The 26,317-nt window shown below is 40.8% G+C and overlaps 1 protein-coding gene across 2 annotated transcripts in view; it reads right to left on the reverse strand.

Annotated features, from left to right (window-relative positions):
* ARHGAP10 (Rho GTPase activating protein 10) overlaps positions 1–26,317 on the reverse strand; it is a 337,729-nt gene that overhangs the window by 165,011 nt on the left and 146,401 nt on the right. For both annotated transcript variants that reach the window (XM_082605670.1, XM_082605669.1), the window contains exons 11-13: positions 5,343–5,424; positions 3,379–3,424; positions 1,463–1,528 (exon numbers count right to left, since the gene is read on the reverse strand). In XM_082605670.1, coding sequence (XP_082461796.1) covers positions 1,463–1,528; positions 3,379–3,424; positions 5,343–5,424 — 194 coding nt within the window. The remainder of the gene's footprint in view (positions 1–1,462; positions 1,529–3,378; positions 3,425–5,342; positions 5,425–26,317) is intronic.

The following is a 26,317-nucleotide window of genomic DNA, read 5'->3' on the forward strand; positions in this document are numbered from 1 at the left end:
TATATCCTTTGGGGAAAGAATTTTATTTAACAAAATAATAAGCAGGCAAGTGATACAATGAAGGCTCCTAAGAAGCTCAGGAAAAAGAGAAACATGAATGATGACGTGAGAGATATGACAGTCACAGCACCCCAATTTTGGAAATTTCTGAAGCACCAGGAAAAAGAGGAAATTTGTCAGCTCAACCTCAGTGCAGGTTGAAATGAATGAAATTCTGTCATAGCCTGAATTGCCACTGTTAGAATGGGAAAAAAGCTTTCTGTGGCTTGGGTTTTTATTATCCATGGGCAAATACCCACATCATACAACAGCTCGTATTCATCTGTTAGCCAGCACTCTCATTTCACAGGTGGCAGTCCTGGCTTTATAACAAAGACCTTGTTTTGACAGAAAACGTGAGTGCAATGCTTCATCCTGCTAAGTCATCCAAAGCAGGACTGGGATATACAATATATGAGAGTGAATTAAAAATTCAATTGATCCATACTTCACTAGACTCTAAACAAAGAGAAATCCACCCTCCCGAAAGAGCCTGTTTTGCAAAGTTCAATATTTAGTTTCTCCAAAGTCTGCTGGAATGGCTGCAAAGTGCCAGGGCCTTGCTTTTCCTTAGGAACTCTAAACAAGAGACCTTTGAGCTTTTAGTCAGGGGACTGAAATGGGGAGGGATCATCTTTCTTGAAGTTTAAAATGGAAACAACCTAAATATTACCAACAGGTGGATGAATAAGCAAAGTGCAGTATATCCATATAATGAAATACTACCTAGCGATAAAAAGAAATGAGCTAAGGCTACACCCAACAAGATGAATCTCAAAAGCTAAACAAAGACACCAGACTCAAAAGACAATATACTGCATAATTCCATTCATATAAAATGCTCACAAAAAAAAGAAGAAAAAAGAACTAAAGTGATGAAAAGCAGCTCAGGAGCTGCCAAGGGTCAAGGAAGGAGTGGAGACTGACTGCAAAGGGGCACAAAGGAATTTTGGGGGGAGATAGAAATATTCTATGATTGTGGTGGTAGTTACACAACTATACACATTTGTCAAAACTCATCAATTTGTACAGTTAAAATCAATGAATTTTACTCTAAGTAAATGATACCTTAATGATGCCAATTTTTAAACTGGAAGCAAACAAGACAATGGAAGATGGAAATATCTTACTAGTGCGTGAACAAGAAGTGATTAAGACTGGTTGTCCCGACACTGCTGATTCTTCTACTGATTCTCATTTTAGCTCTGACTTTGTTTCAATGCAAGGGAGAAACATGTAAATAAAAGGGAAAACCCCACCCTGTCAGAGTAAATGGACAACTGAATCTCTGATGCCTAGAATGTGCATTTTGCATTAATATATTTCATTCTACAACACTTAACCATGCAGTAAGCCTTTGAAATGACCCTTAGATTTTACATACCTATAGCCTCTCATGAATAAAATGATTCAATCATGTTACCTCGTGTTTCAACTGCACTGATGCATTTTCTAAGAATTGTGAATCCCATCTTATCCAACTGTGCACCTAAAAGAAACAGTTATAAAATATTAAAGGCACAATTAGTTACTCACAATTTCTTCCTTACAAAAATAGGAGAAAATTATTTAAATCCAATATAATTTTTATTTCACTCTTTAAAAAAAGAAAGCTAAAGGCCACGCATTCCCTGTTTAAATAATGTAAATGAGAATTTCATATACTAAGAGGAGCATTTACTGGAATTTCAAGACATTTATTACCAACATATATAAATAAACTTGTAATTTAAACTAGGTTTTAAGTTAATAAATATAGTATTTTAAATAGTGGAAAAGAAAGTGACACAAATCTTTAGGGGAAGCTATTTAGAAATAGTTAGCATTTTGCCCAAATTCCAACAAGAGCTCAGGTTTGTTTTTTAATTATATATATGAGTGAAAGTTCTTAAATGTCTTGACAAGCTGGAGAACACAAAACTTTTTTTTTTTTAACCTAGGGGGAAAATATTTTTAAATACTTTTAAAAAATGGTATTTGAGCCATGAGCTTGACATTTTTTTTCATATTTTATACCATGCCCTAAGCGTTTAATATTTTATTATTTTCATAATGAATTTAAAATAGATGATTCATGTAGCAAAAAAAGATTTTGAAAATATAATTTTATATTGTTTTCTAATATGGATACTTAACCATGATTAGGCTGACCTACTGGAATACCCTACTAAAAGGCAATTCTTGTTTCAAAAATGCAATCAGGGAAAGTGAATGCTTTATTCTGTATTTAGAACTCAGGAGCAGGAATACTAAATAACTCTTTGTTCTCAGAGGGGATAGCAAGAACAAGTCATGAACATAAACTTTGCAGGTTTAACACTAAGCTCGGACAGCATTTTAAGGGGGAAAATTGGGCAGTGGTTTACTTTTTTCAGGATCCACTATTCACAACATTTATATAAAATGCAAGTGTTTCTTTCTGCTTAGCAAAACTACTTTTCCAAAACAAGGCATGCTTTCATTTTTCAATAAAAACAAGAAAAGAAAGGAAAAAGAGAAGGAAAGAGGGGAAAAGAGAAAGAGGGAAGAGAAAGAAAAGCAAAAGAAAGGAGGGGAATAAGAGGTACTTCGGGGACTGACAACCTTCCCCGGCACCAGGTCAGTTTCCAGTGGCAGGCTAAGTGATATGCACATCACGACCATTTCAAAATCATGGGTATTTAACAATGTTCCCAAACTGCGGACATCTGACAAAGGTAGCTTCATTCCTCCAAAGATATTAAAAGTAGATTCATAAAGAACCCAGCAAATTTGATCACATTTTCACTTTATCTCAGTACAAATCAAGAGTACACAGCTAGGGAGTACGTCCTTTTCCTCTAGTGCATACAATGCAAGTGAAAATTATTGTCCTAGAATACCTGAACGTGTTTGGTTGTTGTTTGTTTTATTTTCTAAGGTGCAGTGCTATACTATTGGTACAGCCCATACTCAAGAGACTTTAAGGATAAAGGATATTAAGGGTGGAGGTGAGAAGGGTTGAGAACAGGGGACCACAGGAGTTTACAACTTAGGAAGCTGACAGATGCATAACTGAAACTCTTATGTATTCATTTGTGGCTATAAAAACAAATACCAAAGTGAATTACAGGGAAAGATTTTTTCGGTTTTGTATAGAAAGACTGGGAAGAAAAACGCTCAGAGATGGGAAAGATCAAGGAGGGTTACAGCTGTCCAGGAAAATGTGAGGAGGTCCTCAATGAATAAGACATCTACTATTTAGAGGACTAACACAGACAGGGTACAGAGAGTAAGCACCCAGCAACAGTTTGACATCAGTAATAAAAACAAAATAACTCATGAGAAAGGGAGACAACATTTTTATAAATTAGCACTTACTTCCTTCTGGTCTTGGGATGATGGCTCTATTAAAACTAGGGAACAGCTAATAAAAGACAAAAGGGGGAAACAATATTTTTAGCAAATCAATAGAAGAGATTCTAGTAGGCACACCTAGGGACTGTACAAAAAATACACTGACATTGGTTAATCACCTATCATGCAAAGATAGGTAACAAAAAGGAGCACTCTGGGTCTCTTCTGTCTCTCCCTGAGATATTGCCAAAGTAGCAAAAATAAGATGAAGGGGCCAGGACTGAAAGTTCATGTAAATTTGAAATGCTCAAACGAACGGCTGCATTCTAATCAGTAAGCTCATTTTTTTCATCACTATTTCTAAAGTCTGCTGTTTACTTAAGAAACACATGACTCTTGCCCATAATTTTAATAACCACATCTGAAATATCAAGGTGATGATCCCAGGCTGCCTCTGAGAATTCTAGCACTGTCCCGTTATTTGCAAGGCACATACATCACCTGGAAAAAATACACAGTGCCTTAAGTGTCCCCTTGTAAACACAGAGCTGAATATTTATTTTCTTTCTACATACTTCCCTTTGTCTGTATATCTCGAATTAATTACTTGGCTTTTTTACTCTAAAGGAGAGCTTATACATCTTCAAGGTTACAATGCCTTTGGCAGTAGACTTATTTCTTCATGACTTAGTCATGGGATCATTTTGCTATGCAAATAAGCAAACTCACTTTCCAAAGAATTTTTTGAATATCTGGGTGGGGGGCAAGTCCCAGTCACTGCCTTGCCTTTACTAGAGAGGATTAGGATAACCTGTTTTGGATCTCAGCAAGGGTCAATGCTGGAAGTACTCCTGACTCCCAGCTAAAATTTTCAAGGACAAATTAAGAGTAAATAGAAATAAAACCAAGGAGGCTAAATGTAGATCAAGTATAAGAAAATGATACACAATTCCAACCACTGCCTTTTTCCTCCAAGAATGATACATTCTCCTATATAGGATTTATTTTTAAAAGATGTAATTTGGGCTTCCATTTCTCAAACACCACATCAAGGCTGCCACACGTGGTGCTGCCCAGCCTCTTTGACTTATTTCCTGCACTCTCAGGGTGCTCCCCACTACCATCAGAAAACAATATATTTTGCCCATTTCATAAGCTCTATCTATGACCCCTCTACCACTTTGCAAATCATGCCCTTTCCTCTTTTTATTTTAAATGCTGCTGAAATGGCAAATGCTCTCCAGGTAAGCCCACCTGGTGCCTGCACCGGCGGTTTGTTCAGAGGCATAAGACTGTAAGCAGCGTTGATTGAAATTGGTTCTATGGTGTTTTCTATAATTATCCTCACTAAGTCCCCCATTCAATAGATGAGCTATCCAATTCTCAGCTCCCAAATGCCACCAGTCCACTGAGAGGAAGGTAGTGCTTGAATAAAGTGGCAAACTGACTGAATTCCTGTGCCTCTGGATCTCTATCACTGCCTTTAATTTATTCCTCAAACCAATCTGAATACAGAGGCCCATTCACTACGGCAACATAACATTGCACACTGTGAATCATTAGGCTGAACCATAAATTGTCAAATGATGCAAAATAAGTACAGCAGTCACTTCTAATATTGCCTGCACAGCCTCATATTTACTGTTCCATCTCCACTGAGATCAAATTGCAAGCATTTATTGTGATCATCACCCAAAGTACTGTCACAGGTAGGAAAAAAGAAATTGAGGATTCAGATGACTTCCTCAAGCAAAGCAAATCCTAGCGGCAAAGTCAAGAAAAATAAAAACTAATGATATATCAGTCTCGTGTGTGCCCCTGCTACCTCAAGCCAAATTTCTAGAATACCGAATACTTCCAAGAGGAATTCAGACACCAGTTTCAGCAGGGAACTTTTTTCAAATATTATAAAGCAAAAACAACATGAAAACGAACACAAGCCAACTCTACAGGATGTGAAATAAAACTCAACCATTGGTTATTCTTACAGCTTCTTTTCCACCCAGAGCTTCCAACCACTGCTTCCTCTCCTCTTCCGAAAACGCCTGCATGGTCAAAGAAACTCCAGGCCTGCAAGACACCAGGAACAGATCAGGTTACCCCTTGGCTGCTAAAAACAAACCTCTTTTTCTACTCTCTAATTTTTCATTGTGGTAATTGTTTCTTTTACATTTTCAATTCTGATAAAATACACAGAACATAAAATATACCATCTTCACCATTTTTCACTGAACAGTTGAGCAGTTTTGAGTCCAGTCTCCAGAACTCTTCATCTTGTAAAACTAAAACTCTGTACCCATGAAAAAGTCCCCATTTCCCCTCCTCACAGCCCCTGACAACCACCCCTCTACCTTCCGTCTCTGTGAATTTGATTACTCTAGGTAACTCTTAGAAGTGGACTCATACAGTATTTGCCTTTTTTGTGACTTGCTTATTTCACTTAGTAAAGTATCCTCCATTTTCATCCATGCTATAGCGTGTGTCCGAATTTCCTTCCTTTTTAAGGCTGAACAGAATTCCATTGTATGTAGAGACCACATTTTGCTTATCCATTCATCCATCAATGGACATGTGGCTTGTTTCCACATGGCTACTGTAAACAATGCTGCTATCAACATAGGTGTACAAATATCTCCTTGAAACCCTGCTTCCAATTCTTTTGGGTATATACCCACAAGTGGAGTTGTCCAGCATGACATAATAAATATATGTCTGGTCTCTGACCCTACTTCCCGGCACACAGCTCCTAAAACCGTTAGAATCTCCGCAATGATGTGTCATTTTGTATACTAATGAGCTGACGGGACTGGGGGGGCTCCTGGTAAGTCTCAGGATGAGGGCTGGTTGCCAAGGGAACCAACCATGTGATTAGAGGATTAGAACTTTCAGCTCCACCCCACCCATACACCTCCCAGGAGTGGGGTAGGGCTGGAAATTGACTTCAAACACCAATGGCCAACGATTTAGTCAATCATTCCTGCACAATGAAGCCTCCATAAAAATCCCTGGGGTTCAGAGAGCTTGCAGGCTGGTGAGCCCATGAAGATGCTGGAGGGAGAGCACCTAGAGAAGACATGGGAGCTCCAAGCCCCTTCCTCCATACTTTGCCCTATACATCTCTTCATGAATCTCTTCGTCTGTTCCCATTAACATATCCTTTGTAATAAATCAGCAACAGTAAGTAAACTGTTTTCCAGAGTTCTGTGAGGCATTCTAGCAAATTATCAAACTCAAGGACAGGGTCGTGGGAATGCCTGATTTATAACCAAAAGCACAGTTGACAACCTGGACTTGTGACTGGCCTCTGAAGTGGTAGGGGGCAGTCTTGAGCCCTTGATCTGTTGGGTCTTCATGAACTCTAGTTAGTGTCAAAACTGAGTTCAATCATAGGACACTTGGTCTCCACAGAGAATTGGAGAATTGCTTAGTGCAGAGAAACCCACACCATTCTGAGTACAGAAGTGTTCTGTGAGTAGGGAGAAATAGTTTTGTCTCACAAGAGGGGTCAAATGTAATTTTTTTTTTTTAATGTTGCTCATTCCCACTAACAATGCACAGGGTTCCAATTTCTCCATATCTTCACCAACACTTGTAATTTTCTCTTTTTTTTTTTGAAAGTAGCCATTCTAATAGGTGTGGGGTGCTAGTAATGATTAAATTTTATTTATAAAAGAGATACATGTTTATTGTTACCCAGGCATAGGCACAGTGAAAGCAGAAACTCATCTTTCACCCCGTCCCAATTCCACTTCCCAGAAGACAGCAGTGTTAGCTGTTTAGGGTGTTTCCTCTGTATTTTCTTAGAGCTCTGGGTTGGTCCTCAGGGCCAAATGCCAATCTTTCTCAGTTCAGTTTATGTGGACATTTAGAGAGTCTTCCAGAAAACTCTTCATATTGGGAAGGAGTCCTAGGTAGAAAAGCCATGAATAATTCCTCTTAAACTGTGGTGGTTTCTCCAATGAAACAGATTTTGTATATTTGATCAAAAGTATTAAAAATGAACCTTTCTGGAAAGGGATGAAAAGGTAGAATACTCCAAACCATAGACAACTGGAAATGAGAATAGATGGTTGAAATGGAACGTAAACATCCAGTCTCCTTTGATACTGAATATGCTTTTTAAAGTTAACACTCCCGTAACTGTACTTCACCTCATTTTCAAGTATTGGGTAATCTCTTACAAGTAAAGCAAGCAGCAAGAGTCAAGTGCAATTCAATAATCGCTACAATTTTTATAAAGTACTATAAAGCGTGCAGTACTCCAAAAGCATCATGCCAAATACAAATATGCGATGCCCCCAGTGTTCACACCCACAGGCGTTAGGCTTTCTCCCCACGTGATGGTTATAAAGCCTGAGAAGTTATGTGCTTCAAGTTCACTACCAAGTAACTATAGCTGCAATGGATAGTCTCTTGTCTTCAACCATTTTCTCCGGACTATGAATTTTATGGGGGAAAAAAATCACTTGTAATCCCCCAACCCCACTCCTGAACAGCAAAATGGCTCTTTACTGTCTACCCTAAACATTTCAGCATTGGCCCGGCTTTGCCATCACCTTGGCACTACAGAGCTCACAACCAAGATTCCACCTCCTCTTGCTCTTCTATGCACAGCATCCTTCTGGAGCAAGAATCGAGGCAAGATGCCCAGAAAACCAGGCTGTTTTAAGAAGTGCCTCGAATGGGACGTGAAGATTTTGGCCCTTATTCTTAGTAACCCACACTGGGCTCAGGAGAGTTAATTAAAATTGTGAGGGAAAACTTCAGATGGCAGGCATGTTTTTCTTTACATCGGTTAAGTGATAAAACAATATTTACACACAGGGGTCTCAGGTCTGCATGACTGCTCCATTCTTGTAAAGGAGAAAAAATAGCTAAAGACCTCTCCCAAAAGTGTACAGAATGGATTCAAACACTTGATATGTAACTAAGTGAACTAAAGTATAAAATGGACAGTAAGAGGCTACAGCAAATATATAACAGAAAGTTAACAGCTTTTCTAATCCAGGAATGGCAAAACCAGCAGAGAAAAACGGGACCCCAGGTTAAAAATGGCAACGTCTGTCATGGGAATACAAACACGGGGTTTACAAACACAGTTCAACAACCATTGAAATATTATCTGCTGTGCTTTAGGTCTTGTACCAGAGGGTCAGGAATTATTAAATATCTCACTATCTGCTGGGCACTGGGCTCAGCATACAGCCCACAAAGGGCTGACGATCTAGCAGAGAAAGCAAAAGGTAAACAAGTGCAAATAATCAATCAGTTACAAGTACACAGAGCGCTGCCAGGGAGTCAGGTAAGTGTAAATGAGTGAAACCAGCTACCTAGAAGGAAAAGAGGAAATGAGCAGGACAGCAGGAGATGCATGTCCACATAGAAAAGCTTTCAGTTTCAAATATGCTAAATCATTGTGGTCTAGACTTGTCGGTGAGCTACTTCTGCTGCCAGTCTCTGGGCAACTTCAGGATTTCAAGGTGCTATGGAGTTAGAAAAGGAAAGCCTGGCCTAACCCTGGAAGTTAGGCATCCCTGGGGAAGAGACATTTAATCTGAGGCTTTAAGGATAAATGAGCCACACAGGAGCAATAGGGCCAGAGTCGTCCCCTAGACCAAAGAGGCACCTAGGAGGAAAGAGAGCACTTTCGTGGAGCTGGGATCAGCCTCATCACGGGTCCTACAAGCCAGCTGGACCAGCAACACGATGGAAAGCTGGAGATGCATCCCGGGGTCCCACCACAAAGGGCCTCCTTGGCCATGCTAAGGGTTTGCTTATCCTAAATGTCACTGAAAGTTTTTAGTAGGGTGTTAACATGATCAGATTAAAGGTGTCCATGAACACTGGCTGCTGCTGGGTGGAAAACAGACTGAAGAGGGGTGGGTGCAAAGATTTGTTAGAAGACTCAGAGGATAAGACAGAGTGATGAAGATGAAGGAAAAACAAATGAATGGACCTGATAAATAGTCATGAGGTGCTACTACATACTATGGGCAACAAAATAATGAGGAAGAAAGCTGTCACTCCAAGAATAAAGAATAAAAGACAGATCATTTACAATATAACGTCAATAACTAGTTAAGGGATTCGGTGAGAGCCAAAAAAAACTGTAGCAAATAAGGACTTACTATACTTATGATACTCAAAATCAGACACCGAACCTGATGAAATTTCCTGTGCCTTCTAGTTTCTTTTTGTTTTCCCCCTAAGGTTTTCCATTCATACTCGAGGGAAGATAATATTTACTACCAGTATATGGTTGGATTTGTTTTTCAGTATTCATTTATTTATTTTCCTTTTTTTTTTTTTTGGCTGCATCAGGTCTTAGTTGTGGCATGCGGAATCATCATTGAGGCACACAGGTTTCTCTCTAGTTGTGGCATGCGGGTTTTCTCTCTCTAGTTGTGGCATGTGGGTTTTCTCTCCCTAATTGAGGCACGTGAGCTCAATAGTTGCGGCGTGCTGGCTTAGCTGCCCCGCAGTATATGAGATCTTAGTTCTCCAACCAGGGATCGAACCCACATCCCCTGCATTGCAAGGCGGATTCTTTACCACTGGACCACCAGGGAAGTCCCTGGTTGGATACTCTTAACTAAGTTGTACATAGAGCAGCAGATAAGAGAAATAATGACCAGTTCTGATAACTTGGAAGACAAGACAAAAGTGTTGAATGATGAAGAGTCATGAACTAGAATTACAGATAGTAAAGTAAGGACAAAAGCAATTGTCAGGCTTCAGATGAAACTGCCATATTACAACTGGATGGAAATCCAATGTGGCATAAAAACTAAAGCATTATTCTACTCCTTGCCTCCGAGGCGTGATGCCTCAAACTTGAGCCCCCCAGCCCCTTGAGGGATATGGCAGAGAACAAACAAACCAACCTGTTGGAAGATAAGAAATTCAGTAGAAATCTATCACCTACAAAGAAAGAATTCTATTTCTGTTCCCATTTTGACAAATAATAACACGGTAACTCACAACAATTCCAGTTTGGAGAATTAATTCATCACACTGTAGTGAGCCCTCGGAACACTTCACACTTGCCATATGTTACTTAAAGGGATCAGTCACCAGTACTACAGAAAGCTGGGCCCCATCCTACCACACACGCTGCCCACAGCCATCCTCTATAAGCCCTTACCTCTAAATAAAACATCGCACACTAAAACACGTTTCAACCATTTTAAATTTCTCAAGTTTCTTCCCCTTTTTTAATAATCAATTGCTAGGAAATCATTAAGCCAAACTGAGACTTAAGGACACATTTTAAACTACAGTGTTAATAGCATCTCATCCTTAAACCGTAAAAAGTCTCTAGTTTTTGAAACAAAGACATGTTTTATTAATAAGATTTAATGGACGTATAGAACAACATGGTGACCACGAGGCTAGTGAAGAACAGAAAATTTTACAACAACGTGCTGGATTATTCACATTTACATAAAGAAAGAAATAGCAATTATCTCTTTTTCGTTTCACGGAGTAGCTAAGGGAAAAACATTAGCAACTCCCCAGAAGCTAGAACCAGGATTGAGAACGTTCTAATCTGGGGTTCTTGGAGCAGATACTGCTGCAATGCGTTACACGGGTCCAGCTGAGGACAGTGCCTCCTCTGCCTCCTTCATCAAATAATCATCTCGGGGCTTCCCTGGTGGCGCAGTGGTTGAGAGTTCGCCTGCCTTTGCAGGGGACACGGGTTCATGCCCCGGTCCGGGAAGATCTCACATGCTGTAGAGTGGCTGGGCCCGTGAGCCATGGCCGCTGAGCCTGCACGACCGGAGCCTGTGCTCCGCAACGGGAGAGGCCACAACAGTGAGAGGCCCGCGTACGGCAAAAAAAATAAAAAATAAAAAAATAATCATCTCGACCAAACTAACATCGGATACGGGCTGTGTATCACACACTGTGCTAAGCTCTGGATAATCCTGCATGCATAGCAAGGCAAAGAGGATTCCTGGCATACAAAGGCAATGGGATAAACTTCACGAAGGAAAAGTGGACCAGACAAAAGAGAGCACCTGCCCGGGATAATCTGTCCTTACTTAAAACCAAAATTATTATCTGTAGAGCACAAGGTTGAGAACTGAAATCTGAAGAAACAGGTTAAACAGGTTCTTATTCTTAAATCAGCACCTCAATCTCGTTTCATTCATTCATTCGAAACAGTATGGACTATTACGCAGCAGACACTACCCAAGGCAGATGCGTGAGAAACAGTTTTAGGAAACTACTATCTATCTGTATTCTATGTTTGACCCCATATCTATTAATTCCCTTTCAACTGCATTTTCTATAGTGCTCTCGAAGCATGTGGAAGACATGCATTTTCCTTAGATTCTACATGGCAGATCAATGAGCCTGTATATTAAGAAAATATACAACAAGAACAGAGAGAAACATTCACAAGACATTTATGAGATGGCAATTGATATTACTGTAAATGGAGAAATTAAGAGAAAAAACTAAGAAGCAGCTACCAAAATGTATGATGGTAACAAATCGGGAATATTCTAATGCTTTTCTAAGAGGAATGTTGAAAAGGAAGAGGGGAAAAAAAAAAAAACCCAGCACATGACAAGTCCTGCACTAAATTATACTCTAAGGGGAAAGTGCCAAAGCCAAGCAAAACACTTTTAAAAGTTTTAGGAATGTAGCAGTCATAATTAGCTTCTCATAAGGGTGGCTGGAAATTTTTTTAAATACATACATTTTTTTCCTGAGATAATTAAAGCATGTTACCTGATTTTACTAAGGGGGAAGACTTTATAACAACTTCTTTCTTCTGTCCACTAAAAAGGTGTTTCAAATAGAGCAAGTAAGCAATGATCTAGTCACATGGAGGACTGTTTTCTCCAGTAAAAGTGAATTCAACCCATTAATCATTAGAGAACAGCTGCGTAGAAGTTGTTAAGACAACATCATTCTCACCTTAAGACATGAACAAGATGGAGAACGTATAAAATCACAGTTTTGTTTTGTTTTATTTTAAATAACCATCTGATGGGACTTCCCTGGTGGTCCAGTGGTTAAGACTCCATGCTTCCAATGCAGGGACGTGGGTTGCAATCCCTGGTCGGGGAACTAAGATCCCACATGCCGCACGGCACAGCAAGTAGGTCAAGTAAAGTAAAGTGAAGAGCCATATGAGAACTGAAAATGCAAAAAATCCCTAGTTAACTAAAATGCAGAAAGTAACAAGTCCTTTCTTGGAGAGAAGGCACGTGCCCACATACAGCTGTTTTTATCCTTTGTGAAGCAGCAGGACAAAGAGGAAGCCATCAGAGATGAGGAAAACAGGATTTTAACCAAGTTTTAAAGGTAGAGTATGAGCTGGTGTGATGGTTTAAATCCTTAGAAGACACAGACACGAAGAGAATGTGAACCCACCCTCTCACTCCTTCCCGCAGTGTTTCCCCAGGTGCTCAGGGGCAGTCTGAGAGCAGAGCTGAAAGAGGTGTGTCCGCTAAGACTGAGGGGCAGGGCGGGAGGGCTTCCGGAGAGGGTTCAGACAGCATCCTCAAATCACAGGAAGCCCGTGACTAACAGAATCTAACGAAAGTAACAACAACGCCCAACCTCAGTTCAGCCACCAACTGACCTGACAGCCCTACGCATGAGCAGCCTGATGGAAAAATGGGCATGCCCTTTACCAGATATGACTATTACTTACCTTAGTCTCTACTGCTCTTTTACAATCCCTGGTATTCAACCAGAAAATGACAAGGCATGCAAAGAAGCAAAGAAATGTAAGCCAACATCAAGAGAGGAAGTAGTCAAGAGAACCAGACCCAGAAATAGCCCAGGTATGGCTGGGGGAGGGGCAGGGGGAGGGGAACTGAAACCTAAAAACGACAGTAAATATGTTACAGGATCCATGGCAAAAGGCGGCCGACACACATAAACTGATGAGAATTTCAGCAAAGAGATGGAAACTATTAAAAAGACACAAATGGATATGCAAGAAACGAAAAATAACCTAACAGTGATGAAGAGTTCAGGAACACACCTTCCACATGCAAAGCAACCAAACCCAAGTCTATATCCCCAACTGCCCCCTTTAGCTAACTCACATGTCCAGCCAATATTTCCCCTGCCCTCAAATCACCCCCAGGCCAGATACCAGACAACTGAAAAGCACGCCTACAGCCTAGAGCTCACCAATATTACTCAGAGTAGCTAATCCTATGCTTTCTCCCCTTCTCTGCCTTCCAGAAACCCCAGTAAAAGCTCTAGTCTAGGATTTCCCCTCACTCCTTCCTGACTCCTGACCAAAACGTCGTGTATCCCCACATGGCCCTATGTGGCATGGTGTGCCCTCTTCTCTTAGAAAGTGTAAGGAATAAAATTTTCTTCCAGTGGCATTAGCCTCTACATGCCATCACTCAGCCACCTCTGTAATTTAAAATCCTGCAGGTGTAACTGAAACCAGTATCAAATGATCTAACATAATGCATTTAGAGTTCCAGAATGTGAAGAAAGAGAAAAGGGGGCAAACGAAGCATATGAGGAGATAATGGCTAAAATTTTCTGAAACTGGAAGAATTATCAACTCCCATATCCAAGAACTTCAATGAACCCCAAGCAAGGTAAAACAAAGAAAATCCCATTTAGGCACCTCATAAAAAGAAAATCTTGAAAGCAGCAAAAGAAAGAGATGACATACAAGAGAACAGTAAGAAATATAGATGACCTGTCATGAGAAAAAAAAAAAATGGAACCTTAAGAAAACAGAAATGACTTCTTAGAAGTGCTGGAGGGAAAAAAACACTATCAATCCAGAGTCCTACATCCATCAAAAATGAAGGTAAAATAAATACATTTTCAGGTAGACAAAACATGAAAGAATTCTCCAGCAGAAATACTCAAATTAAATTAGCCTAAGGAACTTAAGGGAAAGAGCATAAGATAGAAACTCAGTTCTGCAGAAAAGAATGAAGAAAATCAGAATGGATAAATATTTGATATTAAAAGACATGAGGGACTTCCCTGGTGGTCCAGTGGGTAAGACTCTGTGTTCCCAATGCAGGCGGCTCGGGTTCGATCCCTGGTCTGGGCCCGTGCGCCGCAACTACTGAGCCTGCGCTCTAGAGCCCGCGAGCCACATCTACTGAAGCCTGCGCGCCTATAGCCTGTGCTCCACAACAAGAGAAGCCACCGCAATAAGAGGCCCGTGCATGGCAATGAAGAGTAGCCCCCGCTCGCCGCAACTAGAGAAAAACCAAAGCGCAGCAACGAAAACCCAATGCAGCCAATCAATCAATCAATAAATAAATCAATAAATAAATCCTCTTTCTAGATAACACCTGAGTAAAAATTCAACACCTATGACCTAATCACATAAAATTTTTTTTTAATTTTCTGGAGCTGAATTACAATGAAAACACTATACATCAAAATTTGTGGGATGCAAGCTAAAGCTGTTTTAGAAGGAAATCTATAGATTTATATGTCTATGTTCAAAATAAAATGGAAAATCAATGCTTCCATCTTAAGAAATGTTTAAAAGAAAACCAAAATCCAAAGGAAATAAAAATAAAAGCAAAAAACAATGAAATATAATATGGACAATATGGGTCATCTGAAAAAAAAATAGTAACACTGATGAAGTTCTAGGCAAGACTTATTGAGGAAAACATGAAAAACTTCAGTACCAAGTATTAAAAAAGAGGTACCACTACAGATCCTCTTTGAAAATAAGAGGTATTATGAAGAAATTTATTCCAATAAAGTCAAAAGCTTAGAGGAAATAAACAAATTCCTTGAAAACCAATTTATCAAAACTAACTCACAAAACTAGAAAATCTGGATATCACTTTACATACTAAATAAATTGAATCTGTAATTTTTAAGCTTCCCACAGAAAAACCCACTAGACCAAGATGGCTTCACAGGTAAATTCTCCCAAACACTTAAGGAAGAAACCACACAGACACTTTGAAATAACAGAGCCAGATGGAAAACTTCTCAACTCTCTGAAGCCACCATAACCCTGATATCAAAATCAGACAAAGACATTACCAAAAAAAGAGCATAACATACCATATCTGTCACAAACACAAATACAAATACCCTCAACCAAATACTAGCAAAAAAATACAGCAATACCCAATGAAGTTAATACATCACTACCAAGTAGAGTTTATCTCAGAAAAGCAAGGTTAGGGCTTCCCTGGTGGCGCAGTCGTTAAGAATCCGCCTGCCAATGCAGGGGACATGGGTTCGAGCCCTGGTCCGGGAAGATCCCACATGCCGCGGAGCAACTAAGCCCGTGTGCCACAACTACTGAGCCTGCGGTTTAGAGCCCACAAGCCACAACTACTGAGCCTGTGCTCTAGAGCTCGTGAGCTACAACTCCTGAGCCCACGTGCCACAACTACTGAAGCCCACGCACCTAGAGCCTGTGCTCCACAAGAGAAGCCCGCGCACCACAACAAAGAGCAGCCCCCGCTCGCCGCAACTAGAGAAAGCCCGCGCGCAGCAACAAAGACCCGACACAGCCAAAAATAAATAAATAGATTTACATTAAAACATTTAAAAAAAAAAAAAAGAAAAGCAAGGTTAGTTTAACTTAGAAAATTCACTGCAATTCACCCATTAACAGATTTGAGAACAATATTTAATGATCATTTCAATAGATGCTGACAAGTCTTTTTTTTCCAAAAGTCAACATCTACTTATGATTAAAACTAGGAAGAGACAAAAACTTCCTCAATATAAAAGGCACCTGCAATCTTCAGCTAACATCATATTTTACAGTCAATAATCAATGATTTTCCCCTTAAGATGGAGAATAAGGCAAGATGCCCAATATCACCACTTCCATTCAACATATTATTACTGGAGGTCTTGGCAGTACAAAAAGACAAGTAAAAGAAATAAAAGGCATTCAGATTGGAAAGAAAGCAAGCAAGCTGTCTTTATTCACACATGATACCATTGTGTACAATAAAAAATAAAAAATCTTAAACTACAAGCAATACATCAACTCAGCAACAGTGTAGGACAAAAAACGAACTGCATTTTTATATACTAACAGTATATTGGAGAATGAAATGAAAAACATAATACACTTTAAAATAGCACCCAGAAACATAATACTTAGGGAAATTTAACAAAAGTTATCCATGACCCTACATTGAAAACTATAAAACAATGCTGAAATTCAAGACTAAATAAATAGAAGCTCAGACTCATGAATTATTAAAACTCCATATTGAAAATATTGGCCTGCAGGTTTTTTGATGAAGGATGCTGATGAAGGATTCGGATCCAGAATACTTAAAATAATACAGATAAACTGACTGTAAAATTTATATGGAAATGCAAAGGATCTAGAATGGCCAAAACAATTTTGAAAAAACCCAGAGGAATCATACCACCTGGCTTCAAGATCTACTATAAAGCTACGGTATTAATGATAGTGCGGAATTGGCAAAAGGACAAATAAACCAATGGAACAGAATAAGCTAGAATTAGACCCGCAAATACACAGACGAGTGTTTTATGACAAAGGTGCCAAAACAATCCAATGACAGGAAAGACCTTTGCAACAAATAGTGCTAGAAATACAGGTTATCTGTATAGGAAAAGATAAATAACACACAATCTCCACAAATCACACCACACACTACCCAAAAATCTTCACAAGTCATAGACCCATTATAAAGCTTTTCAAGAGAAAACATGCAGGGACTTCCCTGGTGGCACAGTGGTTAAGACTCTGTGCTCCCAATGCAGGGGGCCAAGGGTTCGATCCCTGGCCAGGGAACTAGATCCCACATGCATGCCACAACCAAGGAGCCCCCCGGGAGGGAGGGAGGGAGGGAACATGGGAAAATGTTTTTCGCAACCTTAGGATAGGTAAAGATTTCTCAGAACAAAGAGTTCTACCAATAAAACTTTTTTAAACTGATAAATTCAACTTCATCAAAATTAGAATGTTCTTCTCATCAAAGCACTGTTAAGAAAATGAATAGACACAACATAGATCAGAGAAAATACTCAAAATTAACATATGCATAATTAATACAGCTGATGAAGGATTAGTATCCAGAGAACTTAATTCCTACAATTCAATAACAAAAAGACCAACAACATATTTTAAATGAGCAAAAGACTTTAATAGACAGTTCACAATGTTAGAAATATAATTGGCCAGAAAGCATATGGAACAGCACTCAATCAACATCACTAGTCATGATTAGCTTAAATGAAAAACACATCATCGAAGGCTGGTTACAGGGTGGAGCAGCTGGAACTCTCATACACTGCTGGTAGTAAGAGGATTAAACTACTTTGGACAATTGTCAATTTTCTTAAAGGTCACACACACAAACACCCAGCAATCCCACTCAGAGGTATTTATCCAAGAGAAATGAAAATGTGTGTCCACACAAACCCTTGTATACAATTGTTCATTATGAGTTTTTTGGGGGTTTTTTTTTGCGGTATGTGGGCCTCTCACTGTTGCAGCCTCTCCTGTTGCAGCCTCTCCTGTTGCAGAGCACAGGCTCCAGGCGGCCATGGCTCATGGGCCCAGCTGCTCCGTGGCATGTGGGATCCTCCCGGACCAGGGCACGAACCCGCGTCCCCTGCATCGGCAGGCGGACTCTCAACCACTGCGCCACCAGGGAAGCCCTATGACTTTATTTACAAAAGCTAAAGACTTTTTGATGATCCACACTCCAATGTCCTTCAGCATGCATTTTCATGAATAAATTCATATGAATGTCAATTCAGATTTCCATTTAAATACTGGAACCAATAATAAAATGTGGCTTTCGGTACGCCACTATCAACAATACCATCCTTAGGGTAAAAATCTTACATTCTATGAAAACACAAAAGGCTATATACAAGAAATGCTATTTCTAATTCTGCCCACTCCGTTTTCTACCAATTCCACCTAAATTCTTTTAAAATGACTTCCTTTCCTCTTCTCTCTACCCTGGAATCTTCACAGAATTCCTGAATAATGTACCACGCCCGAAAGGATAACGCCAGACAGAGAGCCCTTTGCATTGTGGCTTTATGCATCCCCTGCACTACAACAAATTATGCTATTACACTTTTTTAACCGAAATGTACACCCATAAATACATTCCTGTAAACACGTAAAAGAAAACAGTACAATTCCATTCAATTCCACAAACTCTTGGAGTTGTCTTTTCAAATGCTTTAAAACAGGGCTTCTCAACAGCAACCCTACTGACAGGTTGGATCAGACGGTGCTTTCCTGGGGAGGGCGGTCCTGGGCTGGACATTTAGCAGCGCTGCTGGCCTCCATCCACTAGACAGTAGTAGCAACAGCCTGCACTGCACCCCTGCTGCTCTCCCCATCCCAATTGTGACAATCAAAATGTCCCCAGACATAAAATCACTCGCTGTTGAGAACCTCAGACTTCAAGGATGACCTTAACATGTTTTCCCAAGATTTCTATGATTCCTTTTGCTTTGGGCCTTTTTTCCTCCGAGTTTCCAAACTGTGACCAAATCTTCAAGATTAAATTTTAACAATCAATTTTTCTAGTATAACCTTTTCCAGCCAGCCCTATTCCCTGTTGCTTCTCGGCTCCCTAAGCACCTTAGACAGACCTCTAAACTGTTATTTGTTTGCAAACACTCCCAGTCTGTGAGTTCCCCTAAGGTCAGGCCGTTTAGTCTCTGTTTGACTCTCCCATCCTCAGCGTCAGAGTCAGTGGCTGTTTAGTTGCCTGAATGGCATGCACTATAAAATACTCACAAATATTACTCCAGCTAATGTGCTACAGAAACATTCTCATTATTATTCAGTCCAATTGCATGAGCTTCTGGAAGCAGTATGTTCTTAATTCACTCTTTTAAAGTGATAAAGAATACATTACCGGGGCTTCCCTGGTGGCGCAGTGGTTGAGAATCTGCCTGCTAATGCAGGGGACACGGGTTCGAGCCCTGGTCTGGGAGGATCCCACATGCCGCGGAGCAACTAGGCCCGTGAGCCACAACTACTGAGCCTGCGCGTCTGGAGCCTGTGCTCCCCAACAAGAGAGGCCGCGATAGTGAGAGGCCCGCGCACCGCGATGAAGAGTGGCCCCCGCTTGCCACAACTAGAGAAAGCCCTTGCACAGAAATGAAGACCCAACACAGCAAAAATAAATAAATTAATTAATTAAAAAAAATAAAAAAAAAAAGAATACATTACCATGTTGCTAAATAAAGTCTCTGGTATAAATGCAGGCTAAAATGCATACTGCTTCAGATACATAGGTGATTTCATCTTCCCATCATCATGATGAAAATACAAATGGGTGAATTATAAAAATAAGAAGTATCTGGCCAACATCCTTTCAAGTGCAATATACTAGGACCTAGGCAACATCAAACCAAATATAATATTTGAAATGTCAAATTAATGAAAGCAAAATGGGAAGCATTTTCTTTAAGTGGTGCCTGGCTGTGATGTGTGGGAGAACTTCGCAGAATGGTAATTATTTACCAAGCAAGTGAGTGAGGGTCACAGCACAATGTAGCATGTGGCAGGCATGCCAGTGAAATGGAAAAGCAAGTTATATAACAAAATTTTTGGAGCAGGGGATATTTCACCCTTCAGGGAGGAACGCTGCATCTCCTGACAAACTACAGCTTGCCATGGGGAAAGTAACTACACAAAATGCTCTTCTCGGGCCTCCCTGGTGGCGCAGTGGTTGAGAGTCCGCCTGCCGATGCAGGGGATGCGGGTTCGTGCCCCGGTCTGGGAGGATCCTGTGTGCCGCGGAGCGGCTGGGCCAGTGGGCCATGGCCGCTGGGCCTGCGCGTCCGGAGCCTGTGCTCCGCGGCGGGAGAGGCCACAACAGTGAGAGGCCCGCATACCGCAAAAAGAAAAAAAAAAAAAAAAATGCTCTTCTCCAACCTAAAACCAGTGACGTGACCATTTCACAGCCCATGGTATTTGAAGTGTGACTGGCGTGAAGTAGTGAATGTTTATAGTCATTTAAAAGCCTCTGATTTTAGTTATGGTAAGTATTCCTTTACCTGCAACAGTGTTCCTTTTTTTTAGGCTTTATTGAGATATAATTCACCATAAAATTTACCTAGAGTGTACAGTGCAATGGCTTTTAATATAGTCACAGAGCTGTATAACCATCTCCAAAATCAATTTTAGAACATTTTCATCACACCCTAAAAAAAAAAAAAAAAAACCCATACCCATTAGCCATTATCTTTATTTTCCTGTAAACCCTCAGCCCTGGGGAACCACTAATCTACTTTCTGTCTACACAGATTTGCCTGTGTAGAACATTCTGGATGTTTCATATAAATGGAATCATACAATATGTAGTCTTTTGTGACTGGCTGGTTTCACTCAGCAAACTGCTTTCAAGGTTCATCCACATTGTAGCATGTTGTAGTGGTTTGATGTAATTTCAAATCTTCTTGTTTATGACAAAAATAAAGTTGTTTTTAAAAGTGAAGTTGGGAGAGACACTGCTTTGGGAAAGATCCCTGGTGTTCTCCTTATTTGCTGCAGGTAATAAGTCCTTCCTTCTCCTGATCTTTGGCTTAGTTTTATCTATTGGCTTGACACCCACCGACAGGTGAACACAGTTTTGGGGTACCAGAAGGACTCTGCACCCAGCTGCCTTGGAATCTTCTCTGAATTCCACCAAGCCCTCCTCATTATTTCCTGCTTTGTTTTGCTTTTTGCTTTATTCACTTTTTACCAGACTGGATGTTTCTGGGGCTTAGCCACTGACAATCATATCCTATGCTTTAAAATGCATCCACATTCAACATGAAATAACTATGTCTTGCTATAAAACTTTTTTGAAAAGATTTTGATAAATTTCAGTTTTTGTAAGAAAAAATCATTTTATAAAAATAAAAAGTGACGTTGTTTTCAAGAGCAAAGTTACTGTTTCGGTATAAACGTGAAATTGTGAGTCAGGAGGTCATCATCCACATCTGAGGTTGTCGAGAGCACTCCATAACTCAGCTAGTGAAGGGTGCTGCTGGAGCCTTATCAATAAGAACACGTGAAGAAGCAACCGTGGAGAGGGGGGATTTGGACTCTGAATACACTGTTTGTAAGGTCTACTCGAGTGTGTTCGGTCTGGGCAAGGCTACCCTCTGTTGATCTAAATAGCTCTCTGAAGACCGTGGGGCGTTAGCTCCTGCTGTGGTGAAGATGACTCCTACCAGCAGTGGCAAAAGCCATGCAGCAGCCCCACAAAGAAGATCTTGCCCATCCACACTGGCCCCTTCGTTCCCTAGCAACCGGGGACTTTGCACTTTTGCTCTCAATGGGTCATGCTGTCTCCTCCCAAGAGCCAACTGGTAGAAAGGTACACCTCAACTAAATGTATTCCCTTCATCTTCCCTTGCCTGGAACAACAGTGTAATTAATCTATTATTGGTTTAGAGTACGTTATTTCTTTATTAGCTTATTAAGAGATGTTACGTGTTCTACTAGAGACAGTATACATTGAGACATTATTCATCCTATATGCTACTGGCTTGTGAAATTATTATAATTCCCACAATGAACCTGTGTTAAATAAAATACTGGCAAAGACAATCTCAGGCTCTGAGAGTAATTTGCCTCAAAATGAAACACAGCATGCATGAGCTCTTCATTTATGTTTACTGTCAAATCATACTTCATCATATGGCCATGCACATTTATCTATCTATTCATCAGTTGATGGATATTTGTGGTTTTGGCTATTATGAATAATACTTCTATGAACAGTCCTGTGCAAGTCTTTAGGCAGACATGGGTTTTCATTTCTCTTGTTCACATCGCTAGGAGCAGAATTTTCTAGGTCATGTAACTTTATATTTAACTTTTTGAAGAACTGACAAGTGTGTTTCAAAACCGCTACACCATTTCAAATTTCCACCATCAGTATGTACGAGTTCCAATTTCTCCACATCCTCACCAATACTTGTTATTATCTGGCTTTTCAATTATAGTCATCCTAGTGGGTAATACTTCATTGTGGTTTAGATTTGTATTTCCCTAATAGCTAATGATGTTAGGTGTCTTTTGATGTGCTTAGAACCACCTGTATATTTTCTTGAGGAAGTGCCTAATTCAGAACTTTTGCCCATTTTTAATTGGATTATTTGTCTTTTTATTATTGAGTTCTGAGTTCTTTATATATTCTGGATACAAGTCCCTTATTTGATATATCATTTGCAAGTATTTTCTCCCATTCTCTGGATTATCTTTCCACTTTGTGTTCTTGGCACATGTGTTCCTAAATGCTGCCTCTCAACTAAGATAGTCAAAGTAAACTTTCAGTGAACTGAGGGAAGGAAAATGAACCACACATCCTCCTAACCATTGAGAATCAAAGCAGTAACGGCTAGTTGGAAATCAACCCACCCAGCTCTTCTCCCATGTATTCTTCCTAAGAGATTCCCCAAGTATTAGAACAGCACACAGATTGCTCTCTTCTGTTTCCAGACATTTCCTTGCCTCAGCACTTCCCAGCTTCCTTGCAGCTAGGTATAACCATACAACTCCACTCAGGCCAATGGTATATGAGCAAAAGTAGTGTGCATTTCCTCTGGAAAGCATTCTTACCACAACAGACAATACTACATAATAAATGGGAGCTGGCATCTTGGACCTAAGGTGACCAGGAAGGTAAACCAGGCACAAGAGGGGGCAGTGTCTGACACCAAGCAGCATACCAACAATGACCGGATCCCCTGTAGACTTCCTAACAAAGAGAAGAAATTAAACTTCTACACTGTTTAAGTCATCTTATTTTGAGTTTTTCTGTTACATGCAATCAAACCTGATCTGAATTCATGTAACAATTAAGCGAAAGCTCTTGATTTACATGTACACAGATCAAACACAAGGCCAGGCTCCATTTTGCAGTTTATGGAAGTACTGCCTATTGTCACAATGTTACCCGACTGCTCTTCCAACAAAAGGAATAAAAAATAGCAAAGACTGATACCAGGAAAGAAGACAAAAAACTTTACATGGAACATATGCAATCAATGGTGAAACTGCTATCTATGAAGGTCCGCAATAGGCATTCTGTACAAACCCCATCAGAAACCCATCTGCAATACCCACATGCTCTAAAACGTGTAAAGTTTATTTTCTTTCAGCAGAATACAAATACTGGAGCTCACAGTGCTGCAGTGTGTACGGAAGAAAAGGACAGTTCACTAACCATCGCCTGACTGAATCTAATCCCAGTCCTGTCACTGCTAAGCAACAATTCAATTTCATTTAATCCGGTACAAATTTGGTGAATGCCCACCACATATAAAGCACTGTAGGAACTACCATGAGGCTCCTACCCTCACGGAATTCATATATCAAAAACAAGGAATAAATTGCTTATAATCCCCAATAGTCGGCTTGGCCAGGAATCAGGGAAACAGACAAAAGAAGAGCCTATCTCATTTCAACTTTTCACTGAATAAATACCTTCAAAACCCCAGAATCAGGGTGGAGACCGCTGAGAGAGTACACTCCCCTCTCTCCAGAATTTGCTCCAAAAGTGGGAGACCAACAGCAACATACTGGCAGTGGGGGGTGGCAGGGAACTAAGAGCCCCCAGAAACATCAAACCTGGGGGGCTGATGGTAACATCAAACCTGAATAGATGTTCCCCTGTTTAGAAGTCAGGAAATAAAGCAAAGGCAACAGAAGTCTGTAATTCAACGTAATTACAGTCACATGAGCCCAAAGGCTCAAGGAGATACACACATAAAGATATTTTCCAAGTTAACCAAAGAGCTTTAGAACAACTTACAATGAGCATGTATTACTTTTCAAAAAAGATTTACATGGTAGTATTTATATGATAAGATTGAATTAATATACCCATAGAAAAAATTAATATACCCATATAAAATGTTGGGTCCATAAAGAGAGTATATCTTCTTTCCCCCAAGAATTCTTGGAAATTTTACAAAAAGCATTCAGTCTCTTCAACCTCTGCACTATTCAAAATGCCTATCACACATCCCAGAAGCAACTGAGTCGGCAGCTGGATATAAAAACCTGGAGTTCAGGGCTTCCCTGGTGGTGCAGTGGTTGAGAGTCTGCCTGCCGATGCAGGGGACATGGGTTCGTGCACTGGTCCGGGAAGATCCCACGTGCCGCGGAGTGGCTGGGCCCGTGAGCCATGGCCACTGAGCCTGCGCGTCCGGAGCCTGTGCTCCGCAACGGGAGAGGCCACAACAGTGAGAGGCCCGCGTACCGCAAAAACAAAAAACAAAAACAAAAAAAAACCTGGAGTTCGGGGAAGAGATTCAGGTACAGATAATAAATCTGGGGAGTTACCAACACATGGATAGCATGGAAAGTCCTGAGGCTGGACAAGACTGTTAGGGCTGCAGAGAGGAGATCTGAAGACTGAGCTCCAGATAATTCCAACATCAAGAGGTCTGGGAAACGAGGAACTGGCAAAGGAGTCCAAAAAAGATGAAAAGCCAATGGGGTGGGAGAAAAAGCAGGCAGGTGTGACATTATTGAGCCACGTGCAGCAAGTGTATCACAGAGGAGAGGGTGACTGGTCATGTCCGATGCTACTGCCAGGAAAGAACAAGAGGACTGAGAACTGACCACTGGCTGTAGCACAAGATCATGATGGCCTTAACAACAAAAACAGAAAAACCCAGTGGAGAGGTGGAGGCAAGGGCCTGATTGAAGAGGACGCAAAGGAGCACAAGAGGAAGGAAATGGGAGACCTGAATATAAGAGCTTTTTCAAGAACTTTTGGGACTTCTTTGGTGGCGCACTGGTTAAGAATCCACCTGCCAATGCAGGGGACACGGGTTCAATCCCTGGTCCAGGAAGATCCCACGTGCCACGGAGCCATTAAGCCTGTGCACCACAACTACTGAGCCTGCGCTCTAGAGCCCATGAGCCCCAACTACTGAGCCCACAGGTCCTAGAGCCTATGCTCCACAACAAGAGAAGCCACCACAATGAGAAGCCTGCACACCACAATGAAGAGTAGCCCCCGCTCGCTACAACTAGAGAAAGCCCGCGCACAGCAACAAAGACCCAATGCTGTGAGGAAAAAAAAAAAAAAGAAGAAGAAGAATTTCTACTGTTTATGGGAAAAGAGAAATGGGCAGCAGACAAAAGAGAAGACTGGTCAAGGCAGAGTATTTTCACTGGTGATGGTGGTGGTGTTTTTTTTAAAAGATGGATGAAATTAAGAATCAGTTTTGTACACTGATGGGATTCATCTAGTAGAAAGGCAAAGCTGGTGTCCAAAAGAAAGAAAGGAAGAAGTGCTTGAGTGACATCCTAAACCAGGAGAGAGGGGAGGTGAAGAGGGAATGGAAACAGCTAGACAGAGAGGCTGGCCTCAGTCAGGAACACAGACAGTTCCCATGGTGACGGGGACAGCAGGGTGGGTACGGACGGGATACTGGGCACTGATGATGGAGTGGGTATCCATGGCAGTGGATGAACTCTTCGAATTACCTCTATTTCATCAGGACCGGGAGGCAGTGCCAGAGGCTTAGACAAGGAGGAAACTATGAAATATCCGTCAACTAGGAGCATGAAGGAACTAAGACCGTGGAACATGGTTTGTGGTTGGGATTAATGGGATTTGAAGCCAGCGGTCAGGAATCGGAAGTGATCCCAGTGAACACGGTAGAATACATTTCTCTAGAAAGAGAGAAGGCAGAGGTGGTTCTTACTTAAGGTGGAGCTGTGCAGACAAGTACAGTAAAGAGAGGGAAGGGCAATGGAGCTGAGTGTACTGAACAGAGTAACTTTAACGAATGACTGAAATTCACACTCGGCAAGGAAAGAAGTGGGGGTGTGAGGGGCTGAGAACAGTAGGACCAGTCGATTGTAAGCTAAGGATACTTACTAGAAAAGAGTAAGCAGTGAAGAACAGAAGGGGGTGTCAGAAGGAGAAAGCCCTGCAACTGAGATGACAGAGGGGGTGCCTGTCCTTGTAATGACACGATCTAAGGAGAGAGC

Source organism: Mesoplodon mirus (assembly GCF_964341445.2).
Source record: "Mesoplodon mirus genome assembly, chromosome: 2".
Classification (NCBI taxonomy): Eukaryota; Metazoa; Chordata; class Mammalia; order Artiodactyla; family Ziphiidae; genus Mesoplodon; species Mesoplodon mirus.